The sequence below is a fragment of the Phaseolus vulgaris genome, chromosome 2, assembly GCF_051622355.1.
Source record: "Phaseolus vulgaris cultivar YP4 chromosome 2, ASM5162235v1, whole genome shotgun sequence".
NCBI lineage: Eukaryota > Viridiplantae > Streptophyta > Magnoliopsida > Fabales > Fabaceae > Phaseolus > Phaseolus vulgaris.
In genome coordinates, this window is record NC_143499.1 from 24,962,351 (window position 1) to 24,983,330 (window position 20,980).

The 20,980-nt window shown below is 31.8% G+C and overlaps 2 protein-coding genes across 10 annotated transcripts; one reads left to right on the forward strand and one right to left on the reverse strand.

Annotated features, from left to right (window-relative positions):
• Window positions 1-1,713: 1,713 nt before the first annotated feature.
• On the reverse strand, window positions 1,714-11,836 carry MLH3 (MUTL protein homolog 3). Of its 8 annotated transcripts, none has more exons than XM_068612593.2 (25): window positions 11,437-11,836; window positions 11,303-11,354; window positions 11,130-11,177; window positions 10,388-10,542; window positions 10,228-10,285; window positions 9,160-9,217; window positions 8,942-9,034; window positions 8,699-8,864; window positions 8,578-8,593; window positions 8,242-8,462; window positions 7,882-7,951; window positions 7,718-7,798; window positions 5,827-7,488; window positions 5,643-5,724; window positions 5,448-5,557; window positions 4,917-4,990; window positions 4,616-4,810; window positions 3,583-3,627; window positions 3,458-3,511; window positions 3,252-3,358; window positions 2,966-3,014; window positions 2,771-2,830; window positions 2,601-2,673; window positions 2,191-2,276; window positions 1,714-2,109 (listed from the first exon to the last, which is right to left on the reverse strand). In XM_068612593.2, the coding sequence occupies exons 1-25, from the start codon at window positions 11,563-11,565 to the stop codon at window positions 1,933-1,935; spliced, it is 3,921 nt and encodes a 1,306-aa protein (XP_068468694.2). In that variant the 5' UTR covers window positions 11,566-11,836; the 3' UTR covers window positions 1,714-1,932. The 8 variants fall into 8 exon arrangements, 4 of the variants coding, with proteins under 4 accessions (XP_068468694.2, XP_068468693.2, XP_068468695.2 ...); XM_068612592.2 differs by having other exon boundaries at window positions 4,616-4,813; XR_011081018.2 differs by having other exon boundaries at window positions 1,756-2,109; window positions 3,252-3,375.
• A 1,894-nt stretch (window positions 11,837-13,730) lies between these two features.
• Window positions 13,731-16,123, forward strand: LOC137811037 (PHD finger-like protein). Of its 2 annotated transcripts, none has more exons than XM_068612596.2 (2): window positions 13,731-14,018; window positions 14,392-16,123. In XM_068612596.2, the coding sequence occupies exon 2, from the start codon at window positions 14,662-14,664 to the stop codon at window positions 15,799-15,801; it is 1,140 nt and encodes a 379-aa protein (XP_068468697.2). In that variant the 5' UTR covers window positions 13,731-14,018; window positions 14,392-14,661; the 3' UTR covers window positions 15,802-16,123. The 2 variants fall into 2 exon arrangements, with proteins under 2 accessions (XP_068468697.2, XP_068468698.2); XM_068612597.2 differs by having other exon boundaries at window positions 13,850-14,018; window positions 14,656-16,123.
• The last annotated feature ends 4,857 nt before the right edge of the window (window positions 16,124-20,980 follow it).

Here is a 20,980-nt window from a genome sequence, read left to right on the forward strand (position 1 = left end):
AAGGTAGCATAAAAGAAACAGAACGAACCCTTGAGGTCCGAGGACTAATCGCAACAGATGAGTTTGCCCTCTCTACACTCTACGGTTTTACATGACTCTCATGTTTCTTACTTATCATACAACCATTCTCTTCTAAATCTCTTAGGCATTGTTGGGTGGTATAGTAAGAGGTTTCTTTCAAAAGATCTTTTTTAGCCCAAGGGTACAAGACGCTGTAATTCATTGTCAAACATAGTTAGAATAAGCAAACACAAACAAAGTATATATACTTGATTGAAAAAATCAATGGTAAAACAAAAGCACATTCCATGCAACATCATCAACCAATTAATCATTAATAAAGACAGGAATTACCTGATTGACACGAGTGGACATGTATGACGATGAAGGAGAAAGCACGAAAGAACTTCAACGAGCAAGAACACCAGAATGCGAAAGTTGCATAAGAAAGTTGAAGTGAGTTAAATGGATGGTTTGTGCTAATGAAGTTAAGTTGGATACCTGGTAACGGAGATGAGCTTGGCGCAACGATGGTGGAGGCACGAGAGTGAGAAGGCAGCGTCAAGGAGAAGCTTTTGAAGCAAGGAGAAATGAAATAGTGTGGCGCTAAGTGAAACTCGTGTAAGGTATATGCAAAAGGTGGAATTTGAAACGGTAAGGTTTTCTCCACAGTTGATGTTGCACCACGTGTACGTTCTCAATTAAGTGTGGTGAGACGTCTCCTCATAAATGCTTCGTTCACCGCACCTCACCTACCCGCTGGAGAAAACATCACGTCAATTGCCAAAACGCTAAAAAGTCTCTTCGCCTAGTCAAGCTCGACTCAAGCCTGGGGGCTTCTGTATGGGCCTGAATGCTTGGAATCTCGGTCCAAGCATTTGGCTATGGTCATCTTGGCTTTAGACCCAAAAGACGGGTCATGGGCTCGATCCAATTTTAATGGTAAGCTCGGTAAAAATTAATTAAAGAACAAAAAATATTAAGTTTGGTCATATGTTATTATAATGCATACGTTAGTTAAATATATATTTATGAATATACAAGTTGTTAATTAAGTAGCCAGCACCCGTGAATAAAGGTGCACGAGATTCTCTTCTGTTGATAGCACAGTGAGTAAAGGTGCCTATAGACATAATATCTTTATGTTATATATGCTTTAAGTTGAGATTATATTCTCGTGAGTGAAAGTTGTTAAAGGGATAACTATAAAAGAGACTTGAGACCCCGAAAAAGGTACACTGTTTTTTAATACTTGAGACTGAAATTGTTTACTATTTTGTATGCTCTCACTGATTTAATCGTTAGAGTGTAAGAAACAGATAAAGCCCCTTCCTAGTAGAGCATTGTTCCAGTGCACCAAGAGGAGATAGACTAGAAGCAGAACTCTGCATTCAGTCCAACTGAATGTCGACCAACGAGAACAATACAAGCCTCGTTGACCCCACTTTTCCAACTGGCTTAGTAAAAAACTCGGAAAACTTTTGTAGCATGACATAAGACGTTCCAAGGACAAGTATATTTCCCTTGGGAGTCTTGTTTGACCAAAAAAGTGTAGCTACAACAAGATAGAGGCCATATGCCGAAGTTATTTTAGTATACCTTTCATTCTGGATTTCTGTAACATTAAGATAAATTATGGATTGATTTTTAGTTTCACATATACAGAGAGTGAACTTAATGGGAAGGAAATTTTTTTATAAATGAACATATCAATTTGCGTTCAAATTCAATCTATTATTAAGTAAAACTTGATCAAATCCAAACATGAACACAAGATTAATTGGAAATGGTGTTATCCAGTAATATCTATATAAGCACTGTAACACTATTGCCTCATTATTTTTTATTTCCTCGATGTTTTCTGTACACTAAATTACAAAAGAATGGTTTTGAAGGGTATTATGAATTCTGTCAAACTAATCTTCCATAGACTCAAGTTCCACTAGCAGGATTTAAACGCTGTACTACACGTTCAACGCATACTTTATGTTTATGTAATCCATGCCATTCGTCACTTGAAGACTCGTTCATCAGTCGAAGCTTGGCTATCTGATTATGCAGTGCCTCCAAGTTAACTAGAGGAACAGTTGTTGGTCGCCCATGAGCACACTGAACAGAAAATTCCAAATTTGTCATGAACACTGCCTTTCCTGTCTTAGATACACAAACGTGGAAACGTATATCTCTTACTTGGAAACAAAGCGATGTATGCTTTAGCTCTTCAACTAGAAGGGAACATTCTGATGGTAGCAATGAATCCCCAAACATAATTGCACCTTCAAAAACGAGCATTATTGATAAAATTAAAGGAATATTACCGATGACTGTAATATTCCCTTACAAGATGAGAGGAACAGATGGGAGTTTCATTGCATGCTAAATGAAGGAACAATGTCCTAATTTCAGAAAATAGGAAGACGTTTCCCACGAACAGGGAGATAAAATAAACGTATCAATACAGCTTTTGCACATAATTATGTACAGAGCTTAATTTACTTAACTGCAGAAATGAGCCTAGATTTGTATAAGGAAACATGCAAGCACAAGAAGACTTTCCAAACTCCTGAGCATGTATTGCAGGGGTTAATACGGTTACGCACCTCTGCATGCCTTCGAATTTAACACTCGTATGACAGACGGTGGCATTGTTGACGATCCATCAGTGTCAGCAAGCTGGAAAGGTAATGATATATTGGAAGTTAGAAAAGAATAAAATGTCTGACTATTACAGAGACGACTCAGAAAGGAATTTGATCAGGATGCTTATAACCTGCTGAAGAAATTCTAAAAGATCAACATCATTTAATTTGACCCCTAAAATACACGGTACCTATAAGTTGTTATTAAAATCAGTAATATGCAAAACATGCATTTAAAATTCAAAACTAAATAAAAAAATTAAAATTTTAAAATTTTCTGCTAGTAAAAAGAAAAATTGAAGGGGAAAAAAGAAACAAGTGTTGACCGCAATAAGTGTGATTGTCGTTTGTTGTCTTTTTATAATATCCAAATTCCTGCAAAGGCAATCAAAATTATAAATTAATAAAACATGAATAAAAATTGGAAGTTTTTAGACCTAACAAATTATTCTATTGTTCAATTTTGAACCCAAACAATGGTTTAATTGGTAGGAAGAGAAATCTTATATGATGCAAGCCATGAACAATAAATATGCTGTAACATAGATTATCTACTAACAACCTTGGTCAAGGTAAATATACAAACTCTAAAGGGAAGCAAGAGAGGTATACCTTCTAAAGGACTCCGAATTTTTAGCATGAATGTTGCAGATCCAGCCCCAATCTTTAATCTGTTCGCTATAACTATGAAGTAGTTGATAACCAATCTCTGGCAGTACCTGTATCATGCATCTTACTAGCAGAGTAAGAATTTTAAGATTTGGAAAAATGTCATAATCAATGTTGACATCAAATTCTCTAATTCATAGGGTGCATACCAGTTCCAGTTCAGCATGTAGATAGGTTACTGTTTTTGCTTCTCCTGACAATACCTAAGTATTTGACTAGTTTCATGAGTAACACTGGAGAATATTTGTGATAGACTCAGTATGAACAAGTTTACCTTTTGACGCAAGTCTTCCAGTCTGATTCTTTCATCTGCTGCATGCTGTAAAAGGAGTACTACTATTAAAGTTACCCCAAATTTCCTCCTTGGGTTCTTACTGATTAGAAAAATGTGCATTTATTATATCTGTTAGCAGGCATTTCTGAAGCTTTATTTATTATTTATAGTAATGAACTAAAGTCAAGCTGAGAGGTCCAACATAATGCATTAAGAGAGAGAGGAGCAATGGGTCTATATAGAAGAGGAAAAGGATGTTGAGGAGAGATAGTTGTGTAGTGCTAAAGTGAGTATACCTGTTTGAAAGGATACGGTAATTCAGAGTTTAATAAATAGTTGTGGGTTACGTGCTTTGAGCAATACAGGTTACCCGGATTGAATTCTATTAAAATATCTGTTTCTCCTAGGTATATCTTGTCCTCCAATCTTTGGGCTTAAAAATGATGAAACTGTCTGTAATGGTGGCACATATAGGCACAAGGGAAATCCCTAAGCTACCTAAGTTTGGTCTTCCTCATGGCTCATCAAACCATCACCCTTCTTTACACCCCAAGGAAAAAATGCAGATAAACTAAACATGCAGTGTGAATGTGTTAAATAGTAAGGACTAAGAGTTTGTTGTAACTGTCCAACAGCTGTTAGAACTTTCTAACATTGTCATCCGTAACTAACCAACCTAGATACAATGATATACACTTATAAAGAGATACTCAAGAAGAGTATTCTCTTGCAATGTTGCAAAATAAATATAGGAACACTGGTTTATTGTGTCAAGATGAAATTGTATACATGTAGGAAAATATAACTAGTGTTCCCGAGTAAAAGTATATTTGCCAGTTTGCAGGATGACAAGCAGACAAACTTTCAGATACAAGGAATTGCATGATTTCTAATAGAGCTCCTGGCTAATGACGTTTCAAGTCACAGAAGCTATTGTACTATTGTTATCATCAGTTTAGCATCGTTTCATAAAGGACTCAGTGCACCTAAAAATGAAATTCAACCATACTGCTATAATATGCAATAGACAAACCTGATCAATAACAGCAAGGGTTCTGCCAGCCACAACTGGAATGAATTTTTTATCCACCTGATGCAAAACTTTAGAATCCTCAAGACATTTCTTACTGATAGTTTCAGGAATCAATGAATCTCCAGCAAGATGCAAGAATCCAGAAGAAATGTCAAGTATATTGTTTTGACATTCAATATTAGCCGGTTTATCATTCTTCTGTGCAAAGGTCATAATAATAGTCAGATCAAATAGACATCCTCCATACGAATAATTGTCGTCTATGTAACATCATAGGCCTCTAAAATATTGACAACATAACTGTAATATTAGGTGAGCAATTCCTCCACTTAGTCCCAAAATCTATGGAATCTTGCACATCCTTAGAGCACAATTCTGAAATACCAGATAGTAAGGGTTTAATAGAAGGTTAACCACTGAATTCAACTATTGATTGATTGTATTAATATGAAAGAAATAGCAAGCATGAAAATATTCAATTGTTGATCATATAAACATAAATAAATTTCAAGCATAACCCAAATAAATAACAATTAACATTTTTTATGTAGAAGACGATGCAAGTAAAACAAAACTTCCATATTTATTGGCCTTTTGATTTGGGCAGAAAATACTAAACACATCCAGCTTTACATAGCCTCAAGAAATTAATTGTAACAAAACTAAAAATTTTAGAATTAAATAAGTAGCTCAAAATAATCTGTAAAGACAAACATGCTACAAAGAAAAGGCTCGGCAATCTGAATATATGATTCTGAGCCATAACCAAGGTACTTCAAAGGAGCTCATCTTGTCATATCAGACATCAGTTTTACCAACACATTGAACTTACCCCCAATTGGAGCACTGTTTTGAATGTTGAAACTCTCAAGTTCTTCAATCTCTGTTATGTCATTAACCTGCATAGCACCCAGAACCTCTGAAGTTTGTTTCACATTGATTCTAGAATCAGTGCAAAACCACAAGGGTCAGTATGAATTTATTCCCAACATTTAAGCAGCTTTTATGAAATAAAATATCATCCTACTTGAATTCTTGTAATAAGAGATCTTTAGTGCTTTGGTGATGAGCAACAGGAGGCTGTTGATGATATTTAGAATTACTAGCTTCTGCATATTCAAAAGCATTGGTTCCAATTTGTGCTATTCGGAAATGTTGCTACATAATAAAAGGGAACAAAGGAGAAAAATAAAAGGAAGAAAATGAAAAACCTCCATGATTGAAAGCAGGGTTATACACTCGGTCAATCTGTCTTTTGGCTTTTATTTCTGAAGGATGATTTAAAGAGAAAAACCTCCTTTTGCTTCTATAAAAAGGAGGAGCTGAAATGCTTCTTCTAGATCTTTCATGATTTTCCTCCAAAATTGAATTTCTAAATTGATCTGTTTTGCCTTTGTTCTTGTTAGGCCTCTTGCAGCTTTTAAAACATGACTTTGGCAACAGCCAGTCTAGCTCCTTGTTTAACATATCTGACCTTTTTGTAGAATATATGTCATTGAAATCAGGGCAGTCAACTCGTTTGTTGAATATTTCACCAGAATCACCAGCAACATCAAAATTAAATCCAATATTTGCATAACTTGATGCAGAGTGATGCTGGTTGGTATTCCATGACATATTGTAGCTGAAATTGAACTCATTTTCTCTTTCCTCTAAACGTTTTTTATGATGGACCCATTTAAAGCATCTAGATTCTCCTCCAAGATCATCTTTAATATCAGTTGTACGATAAAAACCCAGTGCATGTGCTTGGGATGAGAATTTTGGGTAGAGAGGATGGCATTCAAAATTGGATGACAGATCATCTGACCCAGAGCTTCCTATTCTTGATGCTGAGTAGCATAAATCTGAAGGGAGACAGTTTTCTTCAGCCAATTTTCTTTCAAGAAAATCGGAATTTTTTGACATCTTTAATTTTTTTTTTACTTCCGGATAGGGATGGACATATAAATCCTTACCACTTCTATAATCCTCCCCAGTATTCTTCTTGCTACAAAAGCTATCAGTTTGGAGTTCATATTTATCATTTACAGATAAATCTTTCTTAGGCAGGATACTTCCTAGTGTAGAGCATCCCTTTATAAAAGGTTTCTGCAAATCCCCATTAATATCTACATCATAACTGTACCCATCGTAGTTATAGTGTAAATCATCTTGAAATGATTCACTGATCACATCGGCTCCTTTATGGAATTTTCTTCCATGTGAAGAACTTGGTTCATCAAAAGGTACATCATTTAAATCCTTACCACTTATACAATCCTCCCCTGTATTCCGCTTGCTACAAAAGCTATCAGTTTGGATTTCATATCCATCATTTTTTACAAAGAAATCTTTCTTGTGCAGGATACTTCCTAGAGTAGAGCATCCCTTTAGAAAAGATTTCTGCAAATCCCCATTAATATTTACATCATAACTGTACTCATTGCAGTTAAAATGTAAATCATCTTGAAATGTTTCACTGTTCACATCAGCTTCTTTATGGAATTTTCTTCCATGTGAAGAACTCGGTGCATGAAAAGGTACACAATCATTTAAACTTTCTATAGCTGGTATTTCATCATAAAAAAGGTTATCTCCTTTCAATGAACTGCTGCTATCACGCATCAGCAAACCGTTTGGCCTTCTTGTCACAGTGGATATGCACTTGGCATGTGAATCATCATCCAATAAGTTGCCAGAATAACCAGTCTGAAAAAGAGAGTCTCCAATACTTTGTTTCTCTTTGAACATCGCGGCCTCCATGTAATCAATGGAGGTTCTAACATCTTCCCTGTTAGATTGATGATAGTTACCTTCAATTAGCTTGTCCGAAGTAGAAAAGAATAGATCTAGGCAATCCTCACGATTTTGGTTTCTAAACTTTGATATATCTGCATCAAAGATGTATGGCAACAATCTTCAAATGTTAAAAGAGAAAGCAAACCATTGTAGCATATAAATCATTAAAGCAATGTTTTTCTGCAAAATAAGGACCTTATTTTATCTTAAAAAATATATAAGATGAAGACAAAACCACAAATGTGAATGGTTAAAAATGATCAGACTAAATTACTGCAACTGTAAAAGAAACTATTTGATGATGAAAATTACAAACTTTACCTGATTCGTCTGAAATGATGTTGACATATGCTTTCTCTTGTTGATCTTCTACCATGTATGCAGCTTGAATGATGGGCTCTACTGCAAGAATCTCAAATAATAGAATCATTAAAATTAGTAATTCATTGAACTATATATCAATATGATGCAGTGACAGGGTATACCAGAAGCTATGTTTTCCTCCCAGAATTGTTTGATGACCTTCTCAATGAAATTTAGAATAGGTGTCCAATCCTTAAAATGTGTGGGAAAAAGAGACAATCACATTTATGCAGCGTGCATGGTTGTGATAAAAGAATTCATAGCAAAATTCAAATATGGGAAAAAGAAAGTTCAAACCTTCTGGTCATTGTTCCTTGGTGGAGTTAATTTACACCACCCAAAGTACATGAAGTATAATATAAAAGCAAGAAACTACTAGAACCCTACAAAAATCATTTATGGAAACAAGAATGCATTCTCACCGCATTGAAGTACTAACAAGATAAAATGAGACACGAAAAGGTAAGCTAAGAAAAGCTTACCTTGAATTTAACATACGTTTTTGATGGCTCAAAGGCCAAATCATACATAGATCGGGGGCAAGTTAAATTCAAGAGATAAGCTGGACCCGTCTGACACCTGCTTCTCTTCTTGTTTCGGAACTCATTATCAGTATTCCATGATTTCAGATGTTCAAACCTGATAGCCAGTTGATTCAGAAGCTTATGAATTGGGCCTTTGCAAACAAATTGCGAGTTAACATCTTAACATGTTAAGGTCAACAGTAAAAATGTTTAAAGCATTTGATTCTTTTCAGACATCAACAAGTCCACTCTGCCAATCATACACAATTAAAAACGGTATAGTCACATGGATACAGACATACTGCAGGACCTGCAAAAATGCATCAAAATTTAAGGGAGATGACCCTGAAAGAATCTACACGCAAGGGTAACATGAAATAGACAATTGCCTTTTTATATTAGAAACATGAATCACCTTCATATTTAAAGTATTGCAAGGATTGGATATATATCCAGAGAGCTTTATGATATCATTTTCAACTTCTAAATAATGAAGAGAGCTTGTGACCTCTACCCCAAAGCCACTGGTTACAAGTGACAGAGGAGAAGAAGCAGAATGTGTGCAGAACAGTTCATCCTCTCTAAATGTAAGGTATAAGAGAATGTTAGTCAACCAAAGAAAAGAAGATGAAAATTGTTTTGAATGGATATAATATACCTTTCAATATCAACAACTTTGAAGGAAATATTTGGACGCACAAGTGCAAGCCGCATTACACATTTCTTGATTGATTGCAGTACCTTATTGGGACTTCCAATTTAGAGATGGAATTCACGTCAATCCAAAAAATTTGAAACATAGTCATAGAGTTCATACAAGGTAACTACAACTTCAGAATACATATCACTTGTGTGGTAGGACAAGAGAAGAAGAACCTGGACAGTATGCATTTTCTCCGAACTGGTTGATTGTAAAATAAATCACGGACAACAACTAAAAGATACAAGGCCTCAATTAGCAATCAAATCATTGTGCTAGAAGGATCAGAAAAAAAATCATCATCAAGAAAAAACTTTCTATCCAGATAAATGTAGTGCATATGGGCAGAAACTGAAGATTTCTCGGTGATAAATTATAAGAGCAAACAACTTAAATACGAACAATGGGAAAGATTATTTTCAAGTGGAGGGACTAAGACAGATTAAAATTTGTCTAAACAAGCAATCACCAAGTAGAAGATTTCACTACAGTGGCAATCCACCGTCCTAATTAACAACCATTCCATTCAATGGATGAGACTTAACAAATAAAACTGCAATCACAGCAATGTGTGTGTGTGTGTCAATGCAATGTCCTAGTGTCCTATATTTTGGAAATTAATCATGTTGGAGTCTTTGGCCAGGCTGGACATCTAGAGTGGATGTCGAAGCCTATGATTCATAGATCTTGAGCATGGCTCCAAAGTTATGATTAGTAGCAATATCAACCAGTCAAAACATGCATTATCAACCAACCAACTACAAAAGACTACATGATAAACAATTGAATATAAAATTTAGCTCAGAATTCAAAATGGCAACTATCTTTTGTGAAAGAAAAGAGGAAGTGAAGGAAGATTGAAGAATCCCATAAACCCTAGCTAAATAAAAGCTGCAAATAGCATTAAGTACAGCTAATATACCTCCACCAACTAACCATGAAAAGCAGGAAATTTATGGAAATATCTGCTAAAGGATAAAAATCGTATACATGTACATATATAAGAACCAAAAGAAAAATGAGAGAGCTATAAACCATAGAATAATAATCTCAGATCTTAATTAGCTTGCATTGAAAATGAAAAGACAAAAAGGAATCACTGGAAATAAAAGGATTTTCACGACTCTAAATCCTATCATGTAAGAACCCATCAAATTTCGGGAAAAAGAAAGCCATCCAAGTATTAGTTTCATTCTCGGACATGCAAGGAAAAAAGCAACTGTCAGATTCACCACAATTACTACCTGTGGTACCCACTTCCTTTCTATCATCATCAATGCCGAGATATAAACACTTGCACCCCTGCAGTCAATTTAGAAACGTAAACTTAAACAAAACTTACATCAATGGCAGCTATAATATAATTCATGTTTCCCAGAATAAAGCATGGGACGTTCTGCCCACCTTCAAAACTTTTTGATATCCATTTGGCCTTCCATGTGTTCTTGTCACAATTTCCAGCACAGAGACATCAGAAATGGAAGCCAAAGCCTCCCCACGGAAACCGAAATTCTCACTCGTAACATTGAGGTCAACCAAATTAAGAAATTTTGATGTTGCTGCTTGTTCAGTATACATACATAACATTATCAGAGGCAGCAAGGAAACTCAAGTTCATGGAAGAATAAAAAGAAGGCTCCTCTTTTCCTTTGCATGTAATATAACCTAACAAAAGTCACTCATCATAGCTTCTTGGATCTTGTGATACATTGCAACAGACTACAATGGTCTGATTACTCTAGTTACTTTTATTAACTAATATTTTAGAATCGAATAACCAAAAACTCCTTTTAATACAAATTTCCCAACACTGATCGCAAGGAAAGCTGCATATACAAACTACAAGAATATGGAAATTAAATAATTTAACAACCTACAATAAACTCCACAAAAGAAAATTGAGTAAACAACCGGCAAGGTCAATACATATAGAAGATTTTATCTTATAAGTAAACTAAGCATTATAACCAGGAAAATCTTAAAACAATAAAATATCTATTGGCGGCCTTCTAATCACAACATTTCTTTTTTACTTTTAATGAACTTAAAGACATATAATGATAGTTCTGCGTTCAGGAAACGACCACCAAAAAATGGAGCATGCAGGCACATCAAAGAAAGAAAAAGAAAACAAAGAAATGCATACCATATCTTTCTCCCACCAACTCAAGTCCATCTCGAGTAATTCCACTTCCTACAAACACATTTATCGAAACCATAAAGATATAGCGAAACCTAAAAGTGCCAAGTAGCTCCGAATTTTGAGCACGATAAATAAACAGACGTTCATTTCTGTAAATAAAACGAATAAAAATTTACCATCATCAACTACTTTCAAACAGCATTTCCCAATACTAACAAACACTGATACCTGAAAAAAAAAAACACAGCTCAATCGGTATACCCCGAATTCTCGAAGCTAATGCACTTTTCACTTCTCTCTCGAGTGATACCTTTGTGGCACGAGCATCGAGGCTATTGAAAACCAGTTCCTCCACGACGCGCGTGAAGTCGAACAGGAAAATGCCAGAACGAAGTGAGCTGCGCACTGTCTCCGGCAAAGGCTTTATGCTGGCCATCATGCTCTGCCGCTACGATTACGATGAACATGCATGTTCGATCGCTTCACCGGCTCCTAGGGTTTCTGATCGGACGGTGACGTTTGATCGGGGAAAACGTCTTGCTATTTTCGAATTCTGCACTGAATGGCGGTTTGAACCTGCAGGAAGGTGCGTACTTTATATACGTTGAGGTTATGATAATATCACCCGCTGATGATTTTGCGTGGGACAGTCAAATCGTATCAACTTCCTCTGGAAATCTAGTGACATCACCTTTACTATCAAGTAATACAAAAGGCTGATAAAAAAAATCAAGTAATTATAATACAAAATTATCAACAGAATTTTAATTATCACGCTTACTTTTCAAATAATCAAATTTAATGATAAAATATTCATGATTAACATCATGTGAGTCAAACCTTGTTTGAAGTTTCCACAAAGATTTAATTTTCAAATTATTTGATTATAAAAGCCTTCGCACCATGGTTCATCAAGTTAATTGAGATGGTTTTATTTAACATTGACCTTTGGAGTTATTTAGATTATGATTTTACACAACATGTTACAAACATTATTTTAATAAGTGAGAGTTAAATAAATAAACATTTTAAAAACTATAACTGCATCAAAATATATATGAAGTGAAACTTACAAAAAAAAGTATAACCGAATACAATATAATTACAATAATGTGTCTATATCATGTATGATAATTTAGTGGTAGTTTGAGACATTTAAAAATATTATTTATAACTTTTTTTATGCGAATTAAGGTTGTAATTTATATAAGAGAAAATTGTTTGAAATCTCACATCAACTAGAGACAAATACATTTTATAATAAGATTGAATTAGACTTAAAATTCACTCTTTAATATGGTAACAAAATTATTTAATATTTATCCAAACGAAAGTTTGTTGAACTTATCAGATCATCCATTATTGAATCATTCATAAATTTGTAAATGTATAGTTTCACACATGAGTTAGAGGATTTCGGCGTGACAAAGTAGGTTGAAGGTACCACATATCGAGATAAAAACATTTTATAATATATAAAACATCACCTTATAAATCGATTTTATAAAATTGACTTAAGCTTAAAGTACATTTCTTAATAAGAATCATTTAAAACAAATTCAAAAGTGAAAAGAAGAAAAAATAGAAAGTTTTTTCTTAAAAGAACTTTTCTTAAATATTTCTAGAATATTTTTTTTTATATTTTGAATTGGATTTGAGACCCATGAGTTTGAGTTTGAGGAAGGTATAATGAATTAACCTAAGTTGGATTGGAATGATTACATAAAATTATTGAAAGGTTATTGATGAATTTTTCCAAAGAAATTTAAGGTAAGTTTGCAAAAGTCATATGCTCTGAAAAGTGACACTTTGAGGTATTTGTGGATATAGTTTGACTTATAAGATGGATCTTGGGTGTTTCTTGAAGGAAGATTGCAAGTTATATGATGTACTTGGTGGAGAAAGGTGATTCTTGGAAGAATGTGATATAGTAGGTGTTTGGTGATGTTTGGTTAAGTGGTGTCAATATATTTGAAAGAATTCTTAACTAGACTTGTGTGGAAAAGGGAAAGGAATGAGTAAGGAAAACAAGAAAGAAGAAAGAAATCGCAATAGTGAAATTGTAAAAAGAGTATTCAATGTGACTAGCTCAAATGGTCCATGGTGCTTACTCTTGGAGCATGAATGGTGCTTATAATAATTCAGAATTTGGTTCCATTCTAAAGTTGATTTTTTATAAATTTTATTTTCTTATAAACTATTTCTTTTGCTAAAAGAAGTGGGCGGCAAAGCATCTATTCTCGCTTTCTTAATTATATATTCTCAATTCTCATTTTTTTTACTGGGAGTTGCATTTCACATACATAATATTATTAAGTAAAAAAAAACCAATCCTAACCATTTTAAATCAGATTATATTTTGTTTGAACATATTTATTATATGAGAAATAGAAAGAAAAAATATATAAATTTCTTCATTAATTCAAAATTAATTAATGTACAAATTAAAAGTAACAATAGAAAAAGTAAATGCATTTGAAAGAGAGAAGCAGACAGCATGGTAGTTCGGAAGTAAGGTTGAAAAATTAGTTACAGTTATTGAAAAACGGAGAAAAAAAAAATCGAGGATGGAGTTATGATATTGAATCTGACGTAGTTGTGAGTGATTGGCGTGTGTTGGCTTGCGTGCTTCTGTGTGAAAACAGAACTCTGTCCAAATTCTTTCACTTTCTCACATTTCTAGTAAAAATTAAAAAATAAATGCAAACACCAAACTAACAATAGAAATAAAAATCAAAAATGAAAAATCTTTGGTTTTATTTTTGCTAGCTCAGCTTCTGGATTTTCTTCCCCAACGCCTTCGCCACCGTCCTCACCACCTATTCTTTTTTATCTTCACCAAAACCCTAATTCACACGTCGCCATTTTCTCTGGAGTGCTCCATAGGATCAGGTACTTGTGGACCTCCTTCTTTGTTTCTCCACGTTTCCAAATTCGATCCTCAATCTCGTTGAATTCTGACTGATTCCTTGTAATTGGTTTAATCCGGATTCAAGTCTTAGATTCATTTGTTTTCTCAATTTAATCGGAAACGTATAGACGTTTAGAATTAAATGTATGTATGTGCATGAATACCAAACTCTGCTGACCTTGCTGCTTTCAATGTATCTCTCCTCTCAATTCTAATTGCTTTTGCTATTTGCAGAATCCACGTGCCATTTATTAACGGCTTTTTCTTTTTGTTGTTCTGTTTTCCGTTTTCATAATTCAGACAAGTTGAATCGATTGTGCTAGATTTTGATTTTGGTTTTTTTTTCCTGGTTAGGAACTGAATCGCTGGAATAGAAAATTATGATGGTGATGATTTGAATTTTCATTTCCAAAGCCCCACCATCTTAGCTAGGCTCTTGTAGGGTTTGTTGAGAATCTTGTAGTTTTTTTTTTAATTCTTCTTTTGATTGCTGATGTGAGTTGGATTTGAAAGTTAGATCGAGACATAAGAGGAAATCATTTGATTCTGAATGGATTTGGAATGCTTGTGAAGATTTGTACATTGTTTTCTGAGGAGAATTGAATTAAATTTTACCAGAGGAGTATGGAGAATGTGTGTGATGTCAATCACTTGGATGCTGATGTTCTTTTGCCTCCTCGTAAGCGTCTTCTTGCTGGATTGAAAAAACAGAGCTCAGATGGTGATGCTGCAGCATCTCCATCACTTGTTGTTACTTCTTGTGTTACAGTTTCTGAGGCTGTTTCCTCTTCACCGTCTTCCTATTCCGTTGAATTTGAAGCCAGGCTTAAGAATTTGTTGAGTTCTCATCCCACTAACCCTAACCTTAGCCCCGAGGAGGTTGTGGAGGCTTCAAAGGCTGAAGCAGTGGCTGCAGTGAAAGCTGCAAAGGCTGCAAGAGCTGCAGCTGAGGAAAAGGCCGAGATTGCTGCAAAAGCAGTTGCAGCTGCCAAGAGAGCTTTAGATTTGATTGCCTCTTTCTCTGAAGAGGCAATGAATGGCAAGGAAAGAAATCCGAAGAAAAACAAGCTCAAGAAGCATCTCCCAGTTCATTTATTGTACAAAAAATACCAACAAATTGAAAATTGTGGGACAGATGAAGAATTGGCCCAGAAGTTGCATCGGGCCATGAACAGTTCTCCGAGAATCTCAAAGAATTCTCCAAATTCAGACTCAAAAGGCAGGAAATACAAAAAGCCTAAGAACTTTTCGAGTTTTGAAATGACTCCGGTTTCTAATTCCCATATGGTAACTGGACAGGATTTCTTATCTTTGAACAATGGGCACGGAACCGTGGGTAAGGTTGGTTTTGAAGGTTCCCTTCAAGAAGCGTGTTCAAGCAAGGAAGATAAGAAGGGATTCAGATATGATAGATCTAACCAAATGGTGGTAATAGATAATGGGGAAGCAGAGTCAAGTCAGTCAAAGGAGAAAAATTCAGAAGATTTGTCTTCTGTAGGTAAGAAGAGAGGAAGGGTGAAATTAAAGAAGTTACCCTTAAGCATTTGCACTTCCAAAGATAGGATACAGACAAAGGAAGGTGTGAGAGCTAGAAGTGTTCCGTTGACTGAAATGAATGCTGGTAATCATGTTGGTAATAAACCTTTGTTTCCAATGGAGTCATCCACTGACAGAGTGATGCCAATTGAGGCTACATCAACATGCAAATGTCAGGAGTTCAAGACCCCTGCTTGTAACAAACAAAGTAAAGCTGTGCAATCATAATATTCAGATTAAATTGAGATAATTGGGGGCTAGAAACTACTATTACAGAAGTTGATAGCTGTGGTAGAAATCATCGGTTTTTTTTTATATATATGGTATTTTTTCTTCATCTTTGGTTTTGTAATGAATTTGAACTTACTAAATGTAAATTTAGATTTTTAGCTGTTTGTATTACTTCTTTCGGTTTAAAAGTTGTATGTCAGGATAATTTACGGAGTTTAGTTAGGAAGATGCAATGAATTGAACAGCTTTACCATTGTGCTGTTTATTCCATCCCGCATTTGCATTGAGAATAAAGGAGAACCTGTTGTCTTCTATTTAAGTTATTAGCTTATCTGTTGATTGTTCCTCATGCTACGTTCAAATGTTGTAAATACTGATGATGTTCTCCTCGTGCTCTGTTCAAATGTGTAAAAACTTGTACAGGCTTAATATTAATTTTACATTTTTAATTAATATTTTACCATCTAAATGATTCTGACTTCTTAAAAAAAATATTTTGCTTATTAATTATGAAAAAAAAACTATTTTCCTTATTTACTTTACATTTAATATTATATAATAAAAAAGTTTAAAACCAACATTTTGCACGAGATACTTAATGATCAAGAAAAAAAAGCTTACCATTTTATAGAAGTACTATTCTGTTCCTATATAATAGTATTTTTAAGGAAATTTTATTCCTTCTTATTTATAAGCCTATTTATTAATTCTAACGTAATAATTAATTATATTTCTAATAAAAAAACTGCTCTGTGGTTATTCTCTGGAAGGAAGCATTTACTTTTCAGCATTAAATATGTAAGTTATGAAACCTTTACTTCAAAAACTATTGAAAAATTTATCCAGTACATCTTTTTATGATGCAGTCAGTCACTTGTAGTAAATGTTATTTGTTGAATGCAAGTATTTAATAAAATTGCATTTATAATAATATGATCCACCAACTGATATTGATTATTCTATTGAGGGTATAAGCAATATAAATATATAAATTCCATTCTTCTGACAGCTACTGATGGATACAATATTGACAATTTGTTTACTTGATTTAGAGGGAAATTATATTATATTATCATGCTCTTATTTTTACTGTTTTGCTTTTATTCTTCTCCTTTCTTCCTAACAATTTTTTTTTGTTTTATTAGACAACTCATTGTCTTAAAACTTCTCTAACATTAATATCTTATTTACCCTAACATTTCATTTGCATTTGACTGCTCTTTTCTTTTATTCCAATGGAACTTGAATCTGATACTTATAACTAAATTGATGACTAAACTTCAAATTTGGAGATATTTGATGTATCAATAAAATAAATAGATTTCTGCATTTTATATAGTTAAGTAAAACATTTCAAAAGTATTAAATTAAAGTAGACATTACATATAACTCTAAAAAAATCTATCAGTATAAATATTATGTTATTTAAATTATATTAATTAGAATCAGACTAATTCAAATGAAAATTAAATTCAGCTCATAAAATATAGTGAATCTTTCTTTCTATTTTAATTGGAAGCAATAATCACATTATTTCATGTATAAATAATTTATACAAAAATTTAAAAATATTCACTCCTTTTTTTTAGCATAGTACTTTTAAAAGAGTTTTATTTTTATTTAAATATAATTAAAATAAAAAATAATTATTTATTATATTACTAAATTAAATATTATTTTATAAACTAAAAATTTATTAATATTTAAAGTAGTTTATATCAACTTTCACTTATATATATATATTATTGTAATGAAAAAAATATAAAATCTAAAAAATATTTTTTATTTCATCAAAAAGAAAACCTTAAACTGCATTAAAAGTAATAGAAAGAGTAACTATTGTGTTTTGTAAACCAAAACAAATGTCATGTTTCCAAAGAAGTATTTGTGAAATTGATTTTGATTAAAATTAACTTTAGAGTAAGCTAGCTTAGGTTTGAATGTTTTTATTTTAAAAATATATATAGCAATAAATTTTGTAGTATGTTTATATTAATGATAAGAATCTATAATGAATACAAAATCACCTTGAAATAATTTTTTTTTATTGATTCAAAAATCAACGAATTTAATGCATTTAATATAAAAAATAGTTTAAATATTCTAACTCAAGATTAATTTTAATAAACTTGTAACAAATTCCTAAGCACAATTAAATATGTAAATATTTTATGTAAATTATATATTATTGTAATTTTAACCTATGAAATATGAAGCCAATTCGAACTAATGTATTGTCTTTTTTAAAGAAAAATGTGTAAATAAAATGAGGAATATGAATTTTGGCTGTGTGGGTTGGATTAAGATAATTGAACACGTATTTCCTTATATGTTATTATGCTATATATCCTTCACCAAACAAATCCTATTGGTATTATTTTTAAGTTTAGCTTTTAAATAATCATTGCCTGGTTTGGGAATTAGTAATCCATTATAATCTCGCATTTTATGATATAAGAATGTAGTTAATTATCTGAGATTGAGACATAAATTAATTTATTCAATATATATCTTAATTTAGTTAACGAATTTATAAAAATATGTTTGGCTCTCCTGGTGGTGTATTTAAATTAATACAGATATTATAGTTAATCTTATATTACTCTGATATACAAATATTCTGCACAACCTATATTTAAGTGACTTTTATTTTATATGTCCAAAATGTTGTGGGTGATAGTTAAAATATCTTGGTAATACATAGTATAATACCTTTATTTTTTTAACCTCTTTTTATAATATATTGATTGAAAAATACTTATAGATCATATATATTAAAATCTTACTATGCATTCAATATTATTATTAATGCAAAGTTCAGTTATATTGTAATACCAATGTCAAGAAATATTTAATAATAATAAATGCAAGGCTGGTTATTATTATTTGTTTTTATATTAGTTTTAATTAGTTTTAATTTTTTTTATATATTTTTTATTTTTCTTCTCTTCTATATTACTTCTATTTGTTTTTGAAGTCTAACCGATTTTTTCCCCATCAATTAATAAGTGACTAGTATAGATCATACAAGTAATTAAAATTTGAATAGATGTAAGTTTTTCTTTTTGATTTCAAAATCTTCATACTCTTCCTCTTTTAATTTTATTAGTGAGTATTTTAAGGTTTTATCAGTTTTGTCCATTATTAATGTTATTATTTCAATTTCTTTATATTTCAATAAATGATTTGATTATCTTTCCTTGTATTTTTATGATATTAGTGTGATTTTTTTTTCTCATTGCATGAAAAACAAACAAATATTAAATAAAATGAATTATTTTAAAGTATACATAGACAACAATTACACAATAAAAAATATATTACCTATAAAAAACTTATTATTGTTTATGTAATAATTTATACAATAATATTATGTATTCCTTTACCCTATTGATTATATTTTATTTTTCTCTTTTATTAAAATATTATAAAATAGCAGTTGTCATGCAATAAATGATACTATGGAAAGACACCAATTTAAATTTATATTATATTATATAAATCATTGTAAAAGTCATTATGAACAGAATTTAGTAATCGTCAACGCTAAATAACCAGTTTATACTGCTAATCACATGTTATTATTATATCATTTTAAGGTGATTATTATAAAAATTAAATATTATTGGTCGTTGATAGAAAGTACCTTTGTTTAATATATTTACACAAACTATTTAGTTTCGTTAATTTTGTCATTTAAAAAAATTACTAATATTAAATTTATTCTTATTATGAATAATTTATAATTTTTTATCATTATTTATTATAAAGAATATATACTCGTAACATTTTAATAGAGACAAATAAAATAATCTATGCGTAAAAACCATGAAATATCTTATAACGGTTCAATTTGTTATAACATTTTATAATTTATAATAAAAACATGAAGGAGTATCATTAATATAAAATTATAATATGTAATCATTATAATTACATCAACCTACAACTTTTTTTTTACATTACTACTATAATATATTATCTCTTGTAAATGAAAGAAAAGGAATATGAAGTGTTTGATTTATGAACTAAAATGTTTAAGCAAGATTCTATATATATTAGAGATATAAGTATTCAGTTATTTAACTCAATGTTAATTAGTTAATTATCTGTTTTTAGGAGTAAAAAAAATATTGATATTACTGTTGACAAATATTGATTTTTCCACTTCTCCTATTATTATTATTAGAATTATTGTTAGTGTATCTCAATGACATTTTTAAATAAATAGTTTATATAGTCTAATTTTTTATGGATTTGATGACTTAAGATATATCTTTGATTTACAAACTTAATAAAGTCATTTATGATTTAAAACCAGCAAAGTTATCTCACAAACTTACAACTACTTTTTCGGAGCACAAGAACTCTTTTGGAGTTTGATTTTTATTTCAATAAATATTATTTTTCACTATTTACCTATTAGCACGACTCTCATATTTTTCACCTATTGATATATGTTGAAGATACTATTATCATTGACACCTCTATATCTATTATTTAGCAACTCACTCAAAAATTGCACTTTAATTTTTCTCTCAAGCAAATAAGTAAACTTGACTACTTTATGCTTAATAAAATCAACTATCTTTTTGATAAGACAAAAAAAAAAAAAACAAAGATGACTGAAGTTCAACCTATATCATCTCCTATGGTCTCATCTAGCAAACTATCTAAAATAAGATAATTTTTTTTTATCTACTCTGTACAAATGAGTAGTTGGAGCTTTGCAATATGCTACTCTTACAATACTTGAAATCAATTATGTTGTGAACAAAGTCTGTCAAATTCTTTGGACATTCATTGGATAATTGTCAAAACAATCCTAAGATACCTTAAAGGACATTCTTTCTCATGGTCTTCACATATGCAACCAGTCTATTTAATTCAAACTTTCTTATCACAGTTGTGTGTGAGCTGATTGGGCATAGAAAGTCTACTTCTAGATCTGCAGTATTTTTTAACCTAATCTTATTTCTTGGTGGTCTAGAAAGCAGTGTATTACCACAAAGTCAAACATTGAAGTTGAATATCACAACTTAACTTAATCTTCAACTGAAATTAGTTGGATTCAAACTATAATAAGAACTATATATTTCTAATAACAAAAGTGTCCAAGAAAGAGGTGCTTTGTTTCTTACCTATTCTTTAGATTAATCCGTCACAAAACATATTA

Excerpts from the sequence above, each read along its gene's own strand:
- MLH3 (XM_068612592.2), bottom strand. The coding sequence starts at position 11,565 with ATGATGGCCAGCATAAAGCCTTTGCCGGAGACAGTGCGCAGCTCACTT. Across the intron at positions 10,543-11,129 it reads GTTGGTGGGAGAAAGATATG|CAACATCAAAATTTCTTAAT; the intron begins GTATGCATTTCT and ends CTGAACAAGCAG. Across the intron at positions 2,277-2,600 it reads AAATTCGAAGGCATGCAGAG|GTGCAATTATGTTTGGGGAT; the intron begins GTGCGTAACCGT and ends TCGTTTTTGAAG.
- LOC137811037 (XM_068612596.2), top strand. The coding sequence starts at position 14,662 with ATGGAGAATGTGTGTGATGTCAATCACTTGGATGCTGATGTTCTTTTG.